Source organism: Euwallacea similis, chromosome 26, assembly GCF_039881205.1.
Source record: "Euwallacea similis isolate ESF13 chromosome 26, ESF131.1, whole genome shotgun sequence".
In the NCBI taxonomy this organism is placed as follows: Eukaryota; Metazoa; Arthropoda; class Insecta; order Coleoptera; family Curculionidae; genus Euwallacea; species Euwallacea similis.
The window spans coordinates 878821-894890 of NC_089634.1; the positions used below are offsets into that span (position 1 = coordinate 878821).

General features: G+C 38.5%; 2 protein-coding genes across 3 annotated transcripts in view; one reads left to right on the forward strand and one right to left on the reverse strand.

Annotated features, from left to right (window-relative positions):
• LOC136417131 (neuroligin-1-like) overlaps nucleotides 1–16070 on the reverse strand; it is a 64823-nt gene that overhangs the window by 29302 nt on the left and 19451 nt on the right. The window lies entirely within an intron of this gene.
• LOC136417043 (uncharacterized) lies at nucleotides 2435–5243 on the forward strand. The gene is made up of 4 exons (XM_066402535.1): nucleotides 2435–2508; nucleotides 2894–3063; nucleotides 3114–3379; nucleotides 4912–5243. Coding segments are annotated over exons 1-4 (612 nt in total). The 5' UTR covers nucleotides 2435–2506; the 3' UTR covers nucleotides 5086–5243.

Below are 16070 nucleotides of genomic sequence, written 5' to 3' on the forward strand. Positions count from 1 at the left end.
TGGCAAAAGCAAATCGTTTTTGACGATTTATTTCTGAAATATATAGCTTTTTGCGAGGGGATCTTTCGTTGTATCCTGCAAACATTAACATCCTGCGGACATTTTCTGGATGTACATTTTTTTCCTGTTTCTAACGCCATTTGAACAACTAATGCAGAGGCACTAGTTTTTGGGTTTTCCTTTATTTTTCGTATCACGCTCCAAACTTCACGCAAATTTAACATTTTTTGTCATCCTTTTATTGGCTTATTTAATGTATTTCTCGGCAAATTGTATTTTTTAATAATGGATTGTATTGTTGAGCGACTCACAATTTGACTTATTTCACTATAAGGTTTCTTTCCCAAAATGATTTTATTATTATATTACGCACTTCTTCTGAAATCTCTTTCCCTTTTCGACTCATTTTGCGAACTGTGATAAATCTAACTACATATAGTAAACGCCAAACTAAAAGTCTCGCACTTCATCAAAGTTCTGTGTCGCGCTGCCCTACGCTGTAGCAGAACTTCCGAACAAATCTTTGAGGCGATATACATATAGTTTGTTTCGGGACAGTCAATCGTAAAATTTAATAAAAAAAATGTTTTTAATTAAAAAAATTCATTATTGTGTAAGCAAATCAAATTAATAATAATAATAAAACTAATAATAACTAGTAATAATCAGCACATAAGCAAACATGGGTTTGCGATTGACGACAATCCTGTTGGTTTAAAATTTTTCATGATCATATTTATATCTCATTGGAATTATCGAATTTTAGCTAAATAACGTCACATTAAAACTTCTGACCATGTTTTAGTATATTTATGTTTATATTTTATTTATATTTTATGTATATACCTATATGACCATATTCATTTATCCTTATTCATTATATTTTTAATAATTAATACGTTTTACCTTCGCATGATAATGATAACTAAATAAGTTTGATGCACAGGGTAATTTTTAAATTGATTTTTTCCTTTGAACAGAAGATAAAGTTAAAAAAATAAGCGTTTTTTTTTATTTATCACTTTTCCTAAATGTCAAAACTAACGGAGATACAGGCTGTTAAAGTTGATAATTAAAAACTAAAATTGTTTAACAACAATGAAACTAAACTTAATGTTACTTAAATAATATATTGAAAATGATCACCATTCATTTCTACACAGCGTTCAGCGTAACGTAACCATTGTTCGGTCATCGCGCGACGTATCGAAATCGTTTGCCTCTAATTTCTGTTGCAGCCTCTTCTATGCACGCAATTAATTCCTCCCTTGTATTTACCGGAGTCTTAAAAACTAAAGATTTCATGTAACCCCACAAAAATAAATCACATGAAGTTAGTTCTGGTGATCTTGGAGGCCATGCCACTGGAGCATTTTGTCAATCCATTTATTTGGAAAAGTGTTGCAAAAGCCTGTATCTCCGTTAGTTTTGATATTTGGACAGAGTGGTAAATAAAAAAACGCTTATTTTTTTTACCTTTATATTCTGTTAAAAGGAAAAAAACAACTTAAAAACCACCCTGTATATTGCTTCCGAGACAAACATAACCAATGAGGCCATGTTATTTCGTCATAGATGATTTGCGAAACTTTTAGTTTGGCGTTAACTATATAAAATTTGTCAAAACCTTTAACACTGACAAGAACTTTTGGCCTTTATGATAAAAATAACATATTTGTTGAAAATAAGTTAAAAAAACTAAAATAAATAAACACTGTATGAATACTTTTGTGGCCCTTCTTTTTTGGGAATTATGATGATTATTTATGTGCCCAGGGTTGTTTTCATTTTCATATTTATATCAAACGAATAGCTTTGAATCGGTGAGATTAAAAACAGTGCAAGTCCAAAATTTGCTGTTTTTAAGTAATATATTCATTTTTTTGTTATGCAAAGCTGCATTAAATGAGTAGAACAGTCTCAAAACTACATTGTTAAGGCGATTGCTTGAGCTTCCTGAATATCATCGAGAAGAAGAACAGTACAAGCTCACGTTTGTTTTTGAGGAAAAATTGAAAAGGGCATGACATATCAAAACACATTTTTAGTTCAAAAGACGAAATAATCTTAGCATAAAAAATAAGAAAAACATTATTTTTTATTTTCCCAAAAATCATGATTTTGGACTTGTACTGTTCTTAATTCCACCGATTCATTTGCTTTTCATAGCATGTTCTATATCTCAGTGTTTCATTCTAGGCGGTAGTTTTTTGTATTTTCCAAATTTCATTGGTGTACGAATTCTTTTGTGAGCCACTGTACCTGCCAAGGGTACGGAAGCGGCGTCAGCCTAAGTGCACCTTAATTGCCCACCACGGAAGGGAAGAAGGGACAAAAATACAATTTTGTTTTATTGTGCTACCTGGTTTTAATCTTATCTTGTGGGAGTAAGTTTCGGCCAAATAAATTTTGACTGTTACTGCCCTTGGAACCAGTTTGGCGAAGGCTCATTTCCCTCCAGTCGGTCGTCAAGTGAGCTCGTGATATTTTTATAAAGGTGCCAAAAATGTAAGTGCGTATTTTAATATTAAAAAGTTTTCTTTCGCCTCTTAAATTGGGAGTTACGTTCCGCCCATAAATACGAATGAATACGGCGAAAAACCAGTTAAGATGGGAGCGATAAATGCGCCATAAAATGTATATTTTCATCAAACCTAAATAAAACAAAAAGAAATTTTCCTTTCGCGGTCCCTTGGTATGTGCCCTTAAACAACGTCTTCTTCAGCCCAATAACTGTCCTCTCTCCATGTAAATATCGAGCCAATCGTAAAGGAAGCCCCTAAGGGCAATAAAAGCCCTAAAAGTTGCCCCTTTGATTTCCATAAGAAAGAAAGAATATTGACCCACAAAGGAAATAGTCTTGTTACGTCCATTGATTTTTTTTAATTTATAGGAAGAACTTGCTGGTATTGGGGCTCATAATGGCGTGTGGCTTAGCTATAGCCACAACCAAACCTACAGATTTAAGCGTACAAACCAATGAAATCCAGCCTGTACGTACCTACAACCCTTTTTCTTCTGGGTTCAAATGGACCAAATACAACATCGCAGCTGTAACCACAGGTAAGCATCCCCTTGCATCAGCTTACTTTCTTGTAACACAAAGTTTTCAGCAGGCTTAGTGATAGCAACGGGGCTCACTCTCCTTACTACCCTATTTTTCCCAATGTTCATATACAAGGTGTGCTACGCCCTTGGAGGGTGTCAGAACACCATGGACCACTATGTGGATCAGCTTCTAGGGGTAAATGGACAAGAAATTACAGGAAAGCGCCGTAGACGGAGCTTGAGCGAGATGAGCAGGCTCGAATATGTCTTTAACCTCTTCAAAATAGCAATGCAAGAGTATGAGAATGGTGGTGGAGAGAGGGATAAAAGGGTGAGTTTCATTTTTTTTCTCTAAGTTCTGTGTGAATCACTCTTATCAGTTCGGAATTCTATACATTACTATTGCTCTCGCTTTTCAACGCACCCAAAATAATAGATCTCTAAGAGACCATGAACAGTGGAATATCTTCTGTTTTTGAGATATTTAATTATCGCTCAGGTTTAGGTAAAAATATTTTTCACTTCCCACTAGCGTAGCTCAATGAAATTTGGTTTCAAGCTAGAATTGAAAATATTCAATTCAAATTAAATATTTTCAAACTCGCGGCACTTCCGGTTATACCGGAAGTAGCTGTCAACTTTGTTATTTTAAATAAAACTCCCCAATTTTTTTGCCATTTTCGAATTTCTCGATTAATTTTAATACCTTAAAGAAAAAATTGGTTTATGTAAAGTGTCTTTATGCCTAAAATTCTCCCGAGTTATGCCGGAAAATATTAAAACTTTTACAGTTGGAAGATCCCACGAGAATCGGTATTGTACGCTAACCGCTGCGAATTTTGGAGGCGGTGTTCTGAGGCTCAAAGAAAATCTAATAAGCTTCGATTTGACGTATTTTAATTTGACAAATAGCCTTCTGCAACCATCCGAAACATGCCTCCGAAAGTGCGTAAATTCAAATTTCAAGAACTTGCTTAATTGAAATGGGACACCCTGCATCTTAAAGCATTTTCGATTCTAGAATTCAATTCGGTATTAAATATTATTCAGATTTTCTGGACCGTTTCTGGACAGGGACCGAATGCCGATTTCCGTGGGATCCTACAGTTGTCAAAATTTTCAAATTTTCCATATAAGATTCCACATAAGATACTTTGCATAAACTGACCTTAAAATTTAATGAGAAATCCAAAAATGACAGAAAAATTAGGATGTTCCATTGTAAATAAAGAGGTTGGTAACTACTTCCGGTATGACCGGAAGTGACGCCATTTTGAAAACATTTTACTCAGATTCAAAATGGCAGATCCTAATCTGAAACTAAATTTCATTGGGCTACGATGGTGGGAAGTCAAACATTTTCTAATGAACGTGTGGCGTGGCTAATCGTATATGTACATTCCTCCTAACTACATCTCGAATTTTTTAGATAAGATCGGGTAAAGATAAAACCAAAAACATTTTGTATTCTTGACCTAAATTTTGTGATTTAGGGAAGGTAAAAAGGCAGTCGTCCTGCAAAATTTAAGGAGAAGTTTTTGAATATCGGCCCCTGAGCCCTCTAGAGCATAAGCATGTTTCATCCCTTTAAATCCTTCCTCATTACGTCCCTGCTTTTTGATATATCGCATGCTAAATCGTAGAATCTAATAGAAAATTTTGGAGTTGGAGTTTTGGAGTGAATTATCGATAACAACTTTCCACCATTAAAACTTCGTGGAGATCAGTGGCGCAACCAATTTGTTATTTAACTTAATAGTATTGCGCGAGTAATTCCAGCTTTCACTGCATATACCTTTAAACTTCCAGGAGCAGTCTCAATGAGCTCTGTGTGATCTTGACACTCGATTAATCCGATTTCAGGGCAACATCATGATCATCCCCACGACCCCCCGGCCGCTCGATAACCACCAAATCGGGAAACGTTCCCCCATCGACTATATCGAGCCAGTTCTGGTCATGGTGTCCAAGGCTTACAACGAATATGTGGATCCAAAGCTAAAAAAAAACTTCAAGAAACCGCCGTCCATAAGATAGCGGTTTTTTTGGAGGCGGTACCGGTCTTCCTGGGGTTGCTGAGGAAGATTTTCACGTTGTACGAGACCTTCGTCGCTTTCCTGGAGATTTCAGTGAAGTTCTATGGCGTTTCAAAGGAGTTTTATATTTAGGTTTTGAGCTGTGTTGGCTACATTTTCCCGGAGAGAACACGAAATGGGATATTTCTCGATTTATTAAATTAAGTTGTAGCGAAGTCAGGAAGCGTTCGGAGTATACAAATAAACATTGATTTTTTGTCCAACCGAGTGTATTTTTGGCACAAATCAAGCAAAGCATCGCATTTACAAAGCGACGAAATTGATGAGCGCGGCGTGCCGGCAACAAAGCAATTTACGCTGACAGGTCCGCCATATTTCAAAGATGGCTGATTTGCGGCGCTGCCATTACGATCTGTCTCTCATACGCGCCTCGCAAATACGACATTTGTGGACGGCTGACCCATTTTAAATGTCACGAAAGTTGTGATGCATGTGCGGGACCGATGTATGCCGGGTTGTCTATATATATCGGCACGAATAAACACGCCAATCAGATTGCAGTTCGGTCTCAGTTTGGAAATTTTCTCGCTGAGACGTGGTAGTTTAGCTCCGGCAGGAAGCCGCTCATTTCACTGCAGGATTAAGATTTTCTCGCGTTTCCAGGGAGCAAATCGTGCGTGAAATAATTTGAGCGGAACTTACTTGGTAAAACTGGTAAAACTACGCCTCTGACTGTTGCGGTTTCTGGGCACAATATATTTCCGTTTCTGCGTCTTTTTGCAGCCCGAATCGTGGACAGTCCGAGCAAAACAAAGGCGAATTTATTTGTAAGATTCCTCTGCGAGTTGCAGGCAAGATTAAATATTTCTCTTAGTTAATATAGTGGAAAAATAGAAGAAAGTTTATTCTCGCAGAGCGAAAAAACTCCTATAAACGACCAATTTCTGAGCTTCAAACACAGATTCTTTGTATGAAATAAAACTTCACCCTTGTCATAGCTGAGCGGTGGAATGGGGAAAATCTGCAAACTCGAATAAACAAAATCGTTAAAATGCCAGGCAGTGTCGTATGTCGCAAACGTTGAAGCTTGAAATTGAAAGCTCTTCATACAGGTTTGTTTTTTCAAGTTCTGATGTCGCTTGCAGGAAGCAGTTTCAATAAATCCACGTGAAGCGATTCCAACATTTTTAGGTTGGCCTCAGGAGCTTTTAATTTGGGAAAATAGTTGGGGGGATTTGCCCGAAACTTATGGCCAGACGCCTCGTGAAAAATGACGCGCTTGGGCGGTTGACCCGAGATTTTGGGGGCGAGGGCCGGTTGCCGGACCCAAGTGCGCTCCATAATGACTACAATTTTTTATATAGCGCTGTGTCTTTTTGTGTCTTTATTCCTAAGTAAATGTTCGTTGAATGGTATCAATGAGGGTGGCAAGATATCAGGTTACAAGGTGATATCTTGTCGCAAATCTGGATATGTTGCGGGATCAAATTATACATCGTTGGAACCAACATGCTGTGCCTGTAATTTCACCTTTCAACCCAAATTTCAAATCTCGACGTTGGATTTGGCTTCCGTGCCAGTGCAGAACGTCAGGGCTGGATTCGTAGTTCAGCTTGAGTATCATTTTAGCGTTTTGTTGCGTACCTGAGCACAAAAAACATATTTTTTCAAAAATCTCGTGCTACCGGCGCTTAATTTCATTGGACGGCGAAGGTGGGCGTCAACTCGTAGCTTTAGATTTCGGCTTCAAACTGTCTCATCAGGGGGTTTCTTCGATAATTAAAAATCGATAAATTTTACATCAGGGAATAGAAAGAATTTTCTGTTTCGACCAATTATTCTGACCAGTGTCCAATTTTTCTGCAAGTCCTCTATGCAATTTTGTACCCGACCACGGTAGGAAGATAAAATTGGTTTCCCCTCAAACGCCAGTTAAACTTGTTGGTATTTATCTTTCAGCGCCTAGGCGATGCCAAATCTGGATCGATCCTCGAGTTTATAAATGTTTAGCTCTAAGCTCCAATGCTAACTCCGCTTCACGGAGCTCGGTCAACTGCAATCAACATGTGGTGAAGTATCACTTTCCGCACTCGTTGGGTAACTGACCATTCTTGTCCTTGCCGAATGTCCAACCTCCCTCCCACCCGGAACAAAATCCGCTTCCGCAAATTACACAGATGTTTTTAAGGCACCTAACCTAATAAGCCCGATTTTTTGCCGTCCTTATAGGGCCACGGTAATTAATTAATGTTTTCTTATGTGGTCCTGATTAGGCCTGAAAATAACGGTCGAAAAGGGCGACAAAAGCCCAGTCGTTTCGTCTTTTTTTTCTGACCACCCCATCAATTTTTTCCGCTTTTGTATCCGGACATTCCTCGGAATGAATGATCCCGAAGGGGATCAAAGCCAAGAAGCCGAAAGGGGCACTTGTTGGTTGTAACTGTGTTATCGTTCTAAAGTGAAAAAAAAAAGGAAAAGAGTTTGTTATGCCAGATACAGCCAAGATCCCATTAGTTTAACTTTTGCCCCGTATTTGCCTACATTAGCAGCCTTATCCGTCATAAAGTATATAAATTGTCTTGACTCCCGGCTCGGACTTATTATTACGTGATATGCTTACTTATTTGGGATGCAGAGAGGGACATGGATTTTGTAAAGCTGCCTGTTTGATTGACATAAATAACGAAAGCTACTACATGTTATAAATGGAATACTTCATGGAACTTTGTGAAACACATGGAATATTTCCATGGTACACTACACGCGAACTCCGACTAAATCCTTAATAGTTTAAGAAATGTGTTTACATTAGTGAATTCTTGGGTTCTTGGGACACGTTCCAACTGGAAAGTTAATAGCTCTAGACGTTTGATTTAAGACATTCCGATTGAACGATTGCCTTTGTCCATACGCCTGTATCCCCTCCAATTCGTCAAATGGAAACCCCAGAATTGAAGGAAACCCTCCATTTCCTTTACGCATAAATCTCTCCCAATCTAAAATACGCGCAGTTTGATTACAATGGAATTGTCTTTTCCGGGCCATCACGTCCTGAATCGGATTTCGTGCTCGTCCTCTGTGTACACGGAGCACATTTTTAATTCGTTACGCGCATCTACTGATTAATTTTTATATTCACCTTCCGTTATTCAAAATTCCGGGCGAGATAAGTTTTCCAAGACCGATTTAAACTTTCGATAGACATGTTGGTACGAGTTTGCCGGCTCAGCCAAATGGAATATAGGACTTTCCGTAATTCGAGTATCTACAAGAAAGTAGCTTTTAGAGTATTTTTTGGCAATGAAACTCTTGGAGTTCGTGCCTCCAGCTTAGGACGTGATCAAAGCAGAACAAACTTCCGATGTGGCAAGTCGTAAATTGCTACCCGAAACTTTCTTTTACAGATTTAATTTGTGACGGGAAGGGTGGGGACATCAAGGTTATACCACTGGCAATTGAGACGTCAATTATGCATAAATTTAAAAGGTTACCGGTGGTTAACAATGCGAAACGTGCACCATGAACGCAATTTTCGCTCGGAATTTCCTGTGTCGATGCAATTTCGGTTTCTATTTATCCCTTCCGGATGTACGGGAAAAGCAAAAAATCGACCAGGATTCGGTCAATTAGTTGGATATGATATTTGGGTGTAAATTTGCAATTGTATGTGCGGTAATGGACGAATGGGAACTTCGATAAGTAAGCTTTTTTAATAAAAATTGCAGCAAAATTATTAGTATTGGTGCTGCCCGTTAAAATTCTCAATTGCCCCCACTGTGCAGTATCGTGACTCCTACGCTCAGTACCACCTATCGGATAACACATGTCCATCTTTATCTTTTAAGCGCGCTCCGACAAAGACGGAATATGTTGCACTGATTCTGCTACTCTCAGTAGCGAAGTAGGTCTGAACGCAGTTAGCGCATAAGTCACATCTTCCGTTTCGGTTTAAGGAAATGTGCGAGAAAAGGATGGCTTCATGATAGAGAGGGCACAACAGTTTACTTTGGCATTTCACGTTGGGGGCTGTTGCCAGATTAAATAGCCCAAAATATATACATATTCCTGTGAAGAAAAGTCTACCTGGAGGAATTTGTTGTGATTTTTACTTTGAAGGCTTACTGAACGGTAGAAGCAGACAAACTGTTCTCTCTCTCCTTAGAAGTGAAAGTGACAATGTTTATTATTAATATTCGCTCTAAAATTGATGGAACAACCCATCCAGTGGAATGATTCATAATTCCATTATCCCTTGAGCCTCTTTTCGTGATCGGTGGACCGCGAACGATTCAACTAATTAGTTTTTGGCCAATCCTTCTTTTCCCTTTTCCCTGAAATATGAGGTCGGGCCCAGGGAACGACGGGCGAAGAAGAATTACGACGTTCTCGTACCTTTTTTTTGTCGAGACTATTAGCCCTCAGCCAACAGATGGCGTACGGCATCATCAGATACATTAGCAGAACACCCGAAGTATTCCCCTTTCATTATTGAAGATTCACTGTGTTACTCCGATAGAGGGATGTGGACCCCTCGGGCGGAAACATATCTTTCCGCTTAAAAGCAAACAATAATTCTTGTCAAAAGTTTGCCTCTTCCCATCCCTTATCATTATACTCTTATTATCGAAACCCGCGCTTCTCGTCGAGCCTTCTTCCCTGTTCTTCCCTCTTAAACTTTTTAGTATCCGAAAGATTAAGTCGGCTTTGGTCTCGCATGTGATGCCCCTGTGAAACTTCGCATTTTCACTCGCAAATTTTTCTAACATCCAAATAATTAGACGCCCCAGAAGCAAATGTAACTGAACAAACATCGGTCTGTATATGTTCCTAAAACGGCAAATTTCACGGGATCCGCAAATTTCTGTAATAAGGCCGCACGATTTACGTTGGGGAATCCGTCCAGCGAAGCCCCGCGTTCCCGGACAGCCAGAGGAACGTAAATATCCAGATTTCGTTGGCATAAATAAAATAAAATGGCCGCCATTTATCTGGGTCCCCGGGGAGAGGCCATTAACTATCCCGATTTGTGGAAAATCGAGCAAAAAATCGTCGTTTGAGTTACGGCTTCGGATGTGTCAGCGTTGAAAACCCTACACGTCTATAATAATATTTAGATTCTCGGGATATTTACAGTCCCCTATATAGGGCATTTTTTTCCTCTGTTTAACGGGAAACAACGTCATGAAATTCAATTTCCGGTTAAAAGCTTTCAACCTAAAAGTAAACCTTATTATAACTTTTTCAACTTTCAAGCAGATTTTCTCGGCAATATCAAACTTCACTTTCAGTAATTAATTATAATAATCATATTTTTTTCTTCGAGGGAGCAAAGTAAATAAATTTCATGTTAACCAATATTCTATCTAAGGAAGTGAAGCTTCAGCGAGCTTAAATATGGATTCCCAAATTTTTAAAACGTTTCCTCACGGCAGCTTATATAATTCTAAAATCGATAACGATAGCTATAGAAAAGTGCAGTAAGAAATTGTTCTCTGTAATTGGCAGCTTCGTAAATACTTGATAATATGCAGAATGTCCCATTGAAAGAATCTGAGGTTTCAAGGCTTAAAGGGAATCAGTTCAAAAAGCTCTAAAACGCGAAGTTGTTTTGGTAATCGTTATATTACTCGGAAACGAAAAGAAATGAGTATGGGATCTCCTGCAGATAAATTGATTTTAAATATATAGCGAAAATTGCTTTCTACACGAGTAGGACAACTTGTTGACACGGGCCGAAGGCGCGTGGCCACTATCTTACTGGAGGCATTTTCGGTACTAAATGCACCGCATACTTTTAAACAAGAGCAACTCAGGAATAAATTTGATTTATAATTGACGAATTTTAACTGAAACTAATCTGCAGTTGGTTAGTTTTCTCATACGAGTAAACTCAAGCCGGGCGAAAAACGCACGGATTTAAAAACTCTCTCCCCTCATCAACCTATAAAAGAAAGCAATTTATTTTAAATAGCATATTTCACAACAAATGAGGCACAACAATGAAAATGGTTTCGGTGGCGGAGATCTCTGCGATACATACGACCTAAACTTTTCAAACTTTTTTTAATGAAGCTTCCCCATTTTAACGATAACTTCAGCCCCGGAAATTGTTGGCGTAACTTCAAAGCGACTTTTTCCCAAAAAAACTTCATTTAAAACTCCGCCGTTTCAGAAGTTTACAAGTCAAATGATGTATCGATTGATTACTTCAGCGGACGCCTTTTTGTTTTCCCTGCCTCGTAAAATGCAAATTTTCCTTGCTTTTAAATAAGATTACTATTTGATCATGAATATTATGTGTCCCAGGACGGCCACAATCATCTCAATTTCCTTTATATCGAAGCAACGAATTGAATATTTTTAAGTCAATCAAGCGTGGAACAATTTCCATCCTGCACCGATAATAATTGACCAAGAGCCCTTGGAAATTTAATATCACCCCATCTTTATTCGGATCATGTACGCTGCGTGACTGGAATATCCGAATGGCTGTCTGAAGGTGAGGTGTATTTTGCATTTATATTTTACGGTTATGCCTGAGAGAAGTGATTTATGTGGGAAAGTTACTCAGAAGAAAATATCATTTTTTCGTATGTAATATAAGACTGTCTTCCAGTCAATTTTTTTTCTCTCGAGGGTGCGAAATAGCAGGAAAGGTTGTAGACAACAATAGCCGCCTTTTCAAAGTATCTATCATGAATAAACATGCGCTTAATCATCGCTCCGTCGACGAATCCTATAGCGTATACTTAATCAGAAAATGCAAATGCAAGATTTTCTGCATCAGATCGCTGGTTCACACAGCAGGTTGTCGGGATTTGTAACAGGCATGTCCCTTGTTAACACGTCCACCATTTATAACTTTCTTTGTGGGGCTGTTTCGAAGCCAAGATAAGCCGGGCGCAAATTCTCACCTGTCGATCACAGAGGTGACGTTATCTCAACACACCCCGTGCATACCTCCGTCTGCGTCAAAGTATTCAAATGGGAATTCGCCGATAAGGCCTCGCTTCCTGGACAAAAAGTCTGGCTTAATAAATGGCCCGATTTCGGGAAGTCGTCGGGACGAGTTATTTCAGGTGTTGAAGTGCCGACGTCAGGAATGAGCAATTTTTTCCTCTTGATAGCGACTCGAATCTAAAAAGTTTTAAAATTTTTAACGAGAAAACAAACGTGTTTTCGTGCTGGAAATATTGAAACTCACGTCAAAATCCGGGCGGCAATAAAATCGATGAAATCCGCACTGTTTAATCCGGGCCTCTCGGCGTCTTTGTCTACACTTTATGTCCCAATTTGCTTTTATGATCGTAATTTTAAAATATTGTCACTAGGAAAATAGAAAACGCTTTCCGGGCGTTATTCTTTTTATTTAGTTACCCAATTTTGCCGGATCGGAAAAATTGATTCCGTTCTTTCCAGTCCAATTGTAGTGAAGCAATTTCGTCAAGATACAGAGGAAATAAAATATTTATTTCGAGAATGTTGACACAAATCCTCATTAAATCTCCATATAATCCGGGTGACCCTTCTCAAGTCTTAGAGCTGTCCTAGAGCTTTCATTGATCTAGTGCCAACGAAGGAAAAACACGAGAATGGCGACGTCATGCGTATGTTTCTGCTAAGTGCACCTACACCCTGTCAGATCCTGGAAGTTAAATCATCTCAGTTTACTCCAAATAGGAAGCGGAAATTTGAAGAATAAATCCAAGACCTACTGTCCCATTTCAGAGTTTATGCACAGCTCCTTGAACGATGTTGCCGCTTTTAAAAATAAGTAGCATGACTCGAGCAGTTGTACGACTATTTTATAGTGTTACGGGAATTTTCTCGGGCTCATTAGTGCCACGTAAATGTCCACTGGTATGGATTTTTCTTATGTAATAATATAAACCGTACTCTCCTTGCGTAACAAAATAAACCAACCAGGTCGCTATCGCGCCGCCTAGGAAATAGAGCATTTTGAGGCTAATTCAGAGGTCTCCGGAATTTTATGAGCGGCAATAAAACTGATGCCGAAAGGCATATTTCCGAGATTAGAAAATGTTTTTACGGCCGCATTTTGTCTTCCCGTCAGACTTTCAAGAATTGCAATAAAATTACCCAACTCGGAAATAGAATTATAAGGATTTCAATAAGTCTAATCCCTCGCTTAACTCGTTTGAGTCCCCGACAAATATTTTGTCTTTATTATCTCCGTTCACACTCGCCCCCGTTTCTCTCGGATAAATTGCGTGATTAACTTAATTAAAGGAATCTTCTTAAGTGTCCGCTTTTTACAACACATTATCAAAGGAATAAACTGCTTCTAACAAACAGTGTCCGGCGGACTCCCTTATCGAACACAAACTAAATATTTGCAGTGACTCTCTGCTTCAATGGTCCATTGTCCAGCTGTCAAAGGACAGGAAATGCCATTTCGGGGTGATTCAGCGTCCGCGACTTCTTCTTTGTCACAGGTTTTACAATAAATCGGCCGCTATCTGAGACATATTGGATTTTTTTGTGAGGGAGGCGTTGCACGGATTTCAGCCTCTATATTCAAAGCACAGAGTGGAAACTGTATCAGGTTATGACATATATCACGTCCATAAAACTCGGAGCAAGATGAACGGTATGTCGTGCACAGTGCGGCTGAGGACGTTCCGGTAAATCCTATGTGATCGATTGTGTGCAAAGGAGGGTTCTGGATTATGCAACAGCAATGATCTGTACGATTATGTGCAACAAAGTGGTGTTAACTTTAGAATTAGACAACTGAACATGCGACAGAGATAACAGTAGCAAAATATACCTGCAATAAGGGGCAATGTGTAGAATATTGCAAAACTCCCGACCTCCATCGATCTGTGAATAATGAAATGAACTCAAAATGTTTTGGACACAGGCCGGTCATAAATCAATTTGCGAGATATTTGATTAGATCTAACTCCCCTGAAATTAACCTATTTTATCATATATATCTAATGGGGTCAGGACCAACAGTAATACCACGAATTCGAAAATTCCCCTCCCCGATCAAGCTACATGTTCAAGCAATTTGGTGCTTTAAAATAAGAGTTATGCGGACATATCGAGAATTTCTGTTTCAACTAATACGACTTATAATTATTAATTGGTATTCTTAAATTTGCGTACCGAAAAAACCTATTTCAATTTAAATATCAAGTACCAGTGCGTCGTTCTAAAGTTTTCAGTTTTATAGAAATGTTTTACTTTGTGATGCACCACTGAATACTGAATATATTACCACACAGTTGGAAACACTGAAATCTCATTTTGGCTTAAATATTAAACATGAGGGGTGCGCCATAAGGACTGAGAAATTCTGGCACATGCATTTTAGGCTTGACTTCGATGTTTTCAGCTTCACAGAATTTTTTTTATAGAAAAATATTTAAAAATTAAACTTGAATTTCTTAGTGCGTCTCTGCATAAATTTTAAAATTTTCCTATAATTTCAAAACGTCGATTGACATATTGAGAAACAAGAGCGCACCGGAAAATGTTGAGTCTTGAAAAATTATAAAATGAGAGCTGAAATATTCTAAAATTCTCGACCTTTATCCGTCTGTATGATGAAGTCATTACAAATGTTTTAACACTGGCAAATCATGGATCAATTTGCTTTATATTTTTGTTAATTTTGGCGTAAATTACCTGCAGTGAAAATATTTTCTCGTGCAAATATACGGGAATAATACACAGTAGTATTATGAATTTGACAATGGTGGAAAGGAGCATCATCATTCTGTAAAAAGTACATATTTACTAACAACTCAGATGATTCGCAGATCTATTGCGAATTTATACGTAGAACAATATGGATTTTAATTATTCATTAGTGCACTTAAATTCTCGAGAGAAATCTGCAGTTTTCAAACATGATCTCTGCTCTCCAGTATAATTGCCTTTAAATCGATTTACTCGTGCATAAACTTTATCCGCCGACTTCTTCCTTGTTCAACGAAGAAGAAGACTGAAATTTTCAATCAAATCTAAAGTTTTCCGAATATGCATGCGAATTCTTGTCCAAAACGCGTAAGTCTGTTTCACCTCCTTGAGGAGAACCTTTCCTTCCTATCTCCAGTTGAAATTAGATTTTCGCATAACGCCTCTTCTGCCAGGATTTCGGGATTTCTGGATAAGGAGTAGCTACGTTTTAAAGCTGATGCGTGTCTCGAGGGAGAAATAAAAACATCCTTCTGCTCTTCAATATACTTTGAGTTTAAAGCATGGAAGGGGAGATAAATTGAATTTCTCTATAGTTGTTTTTAATGGCGTGAGTGTGCGTCAATTACAAGACCACAGATTTTTGGCGAGTCTGTTAGAGCTGTCACTGAGTGCAGACCCTTATCACTGGAAATTCATCCAAAAAACTCCACTCTACAGACATCTCAACTACTTAACGAGACCCCATTTGTTTGTCCGAAAACAAATTTGAAATGACTATTAGGTATTTCACCATACTACTTACTACTGATGTGGTTTATCGTAAAAGATGTTCAAGGAATGCAACAGTTAATATGTGTTTGAGCATTCCTTGAGGAAGTTTCGACCCTTGTACAGTCCCAATTATATACAGGATCAGGGACAAACCACACGAACTCAAGTAAAACCACATGGCCCGTTACCTTCCGAAGGGCTAAACCACAATTTTGCTGCGGCATGTTGAGGCGAAAGGACTGAACTCTACATGGCTATTACCAAATGTTACTAAAGCAAATGCCTCAATTTTTACGGATATTTCGGAGACATGCAAAGGCTCATTAAAAGCATTTTTGTTAGGGGAAAAGCATTTAAAAAACGTCCATATCTATTGGAAAACTCCGGCTGCTTCCGGGGGTCACTTTAACTTTCTTGCACTTCAGATCCTCATAAGTTTCGATGAAGGGAAACAGGAAATCTTAAAGTTTACTACACAACGTCATATCCTTCTAAATGAGAGGGCATTAATTCTGCAAGTGACAGAAAACAGGCGGGAAACCT

Coding starts and splice junctions, on each gene's coding strand:
- LOC136417043 (XM_066402535.1), top strand. Junction 3,064..3,113: donor CATCGCAGCTGTAACCACAG/GTAAGCATCCCC, acceptor CAAAGTTTTCAG/CAGGCTTAGTGATAGCAACG. Junction 3,380..4,911: donor GTGGAGAGAGGGATAAAAGG/GTGAGTTTCATT, acceptor ATCCGATTTCAG/GGCAACATCATGATCATCCC.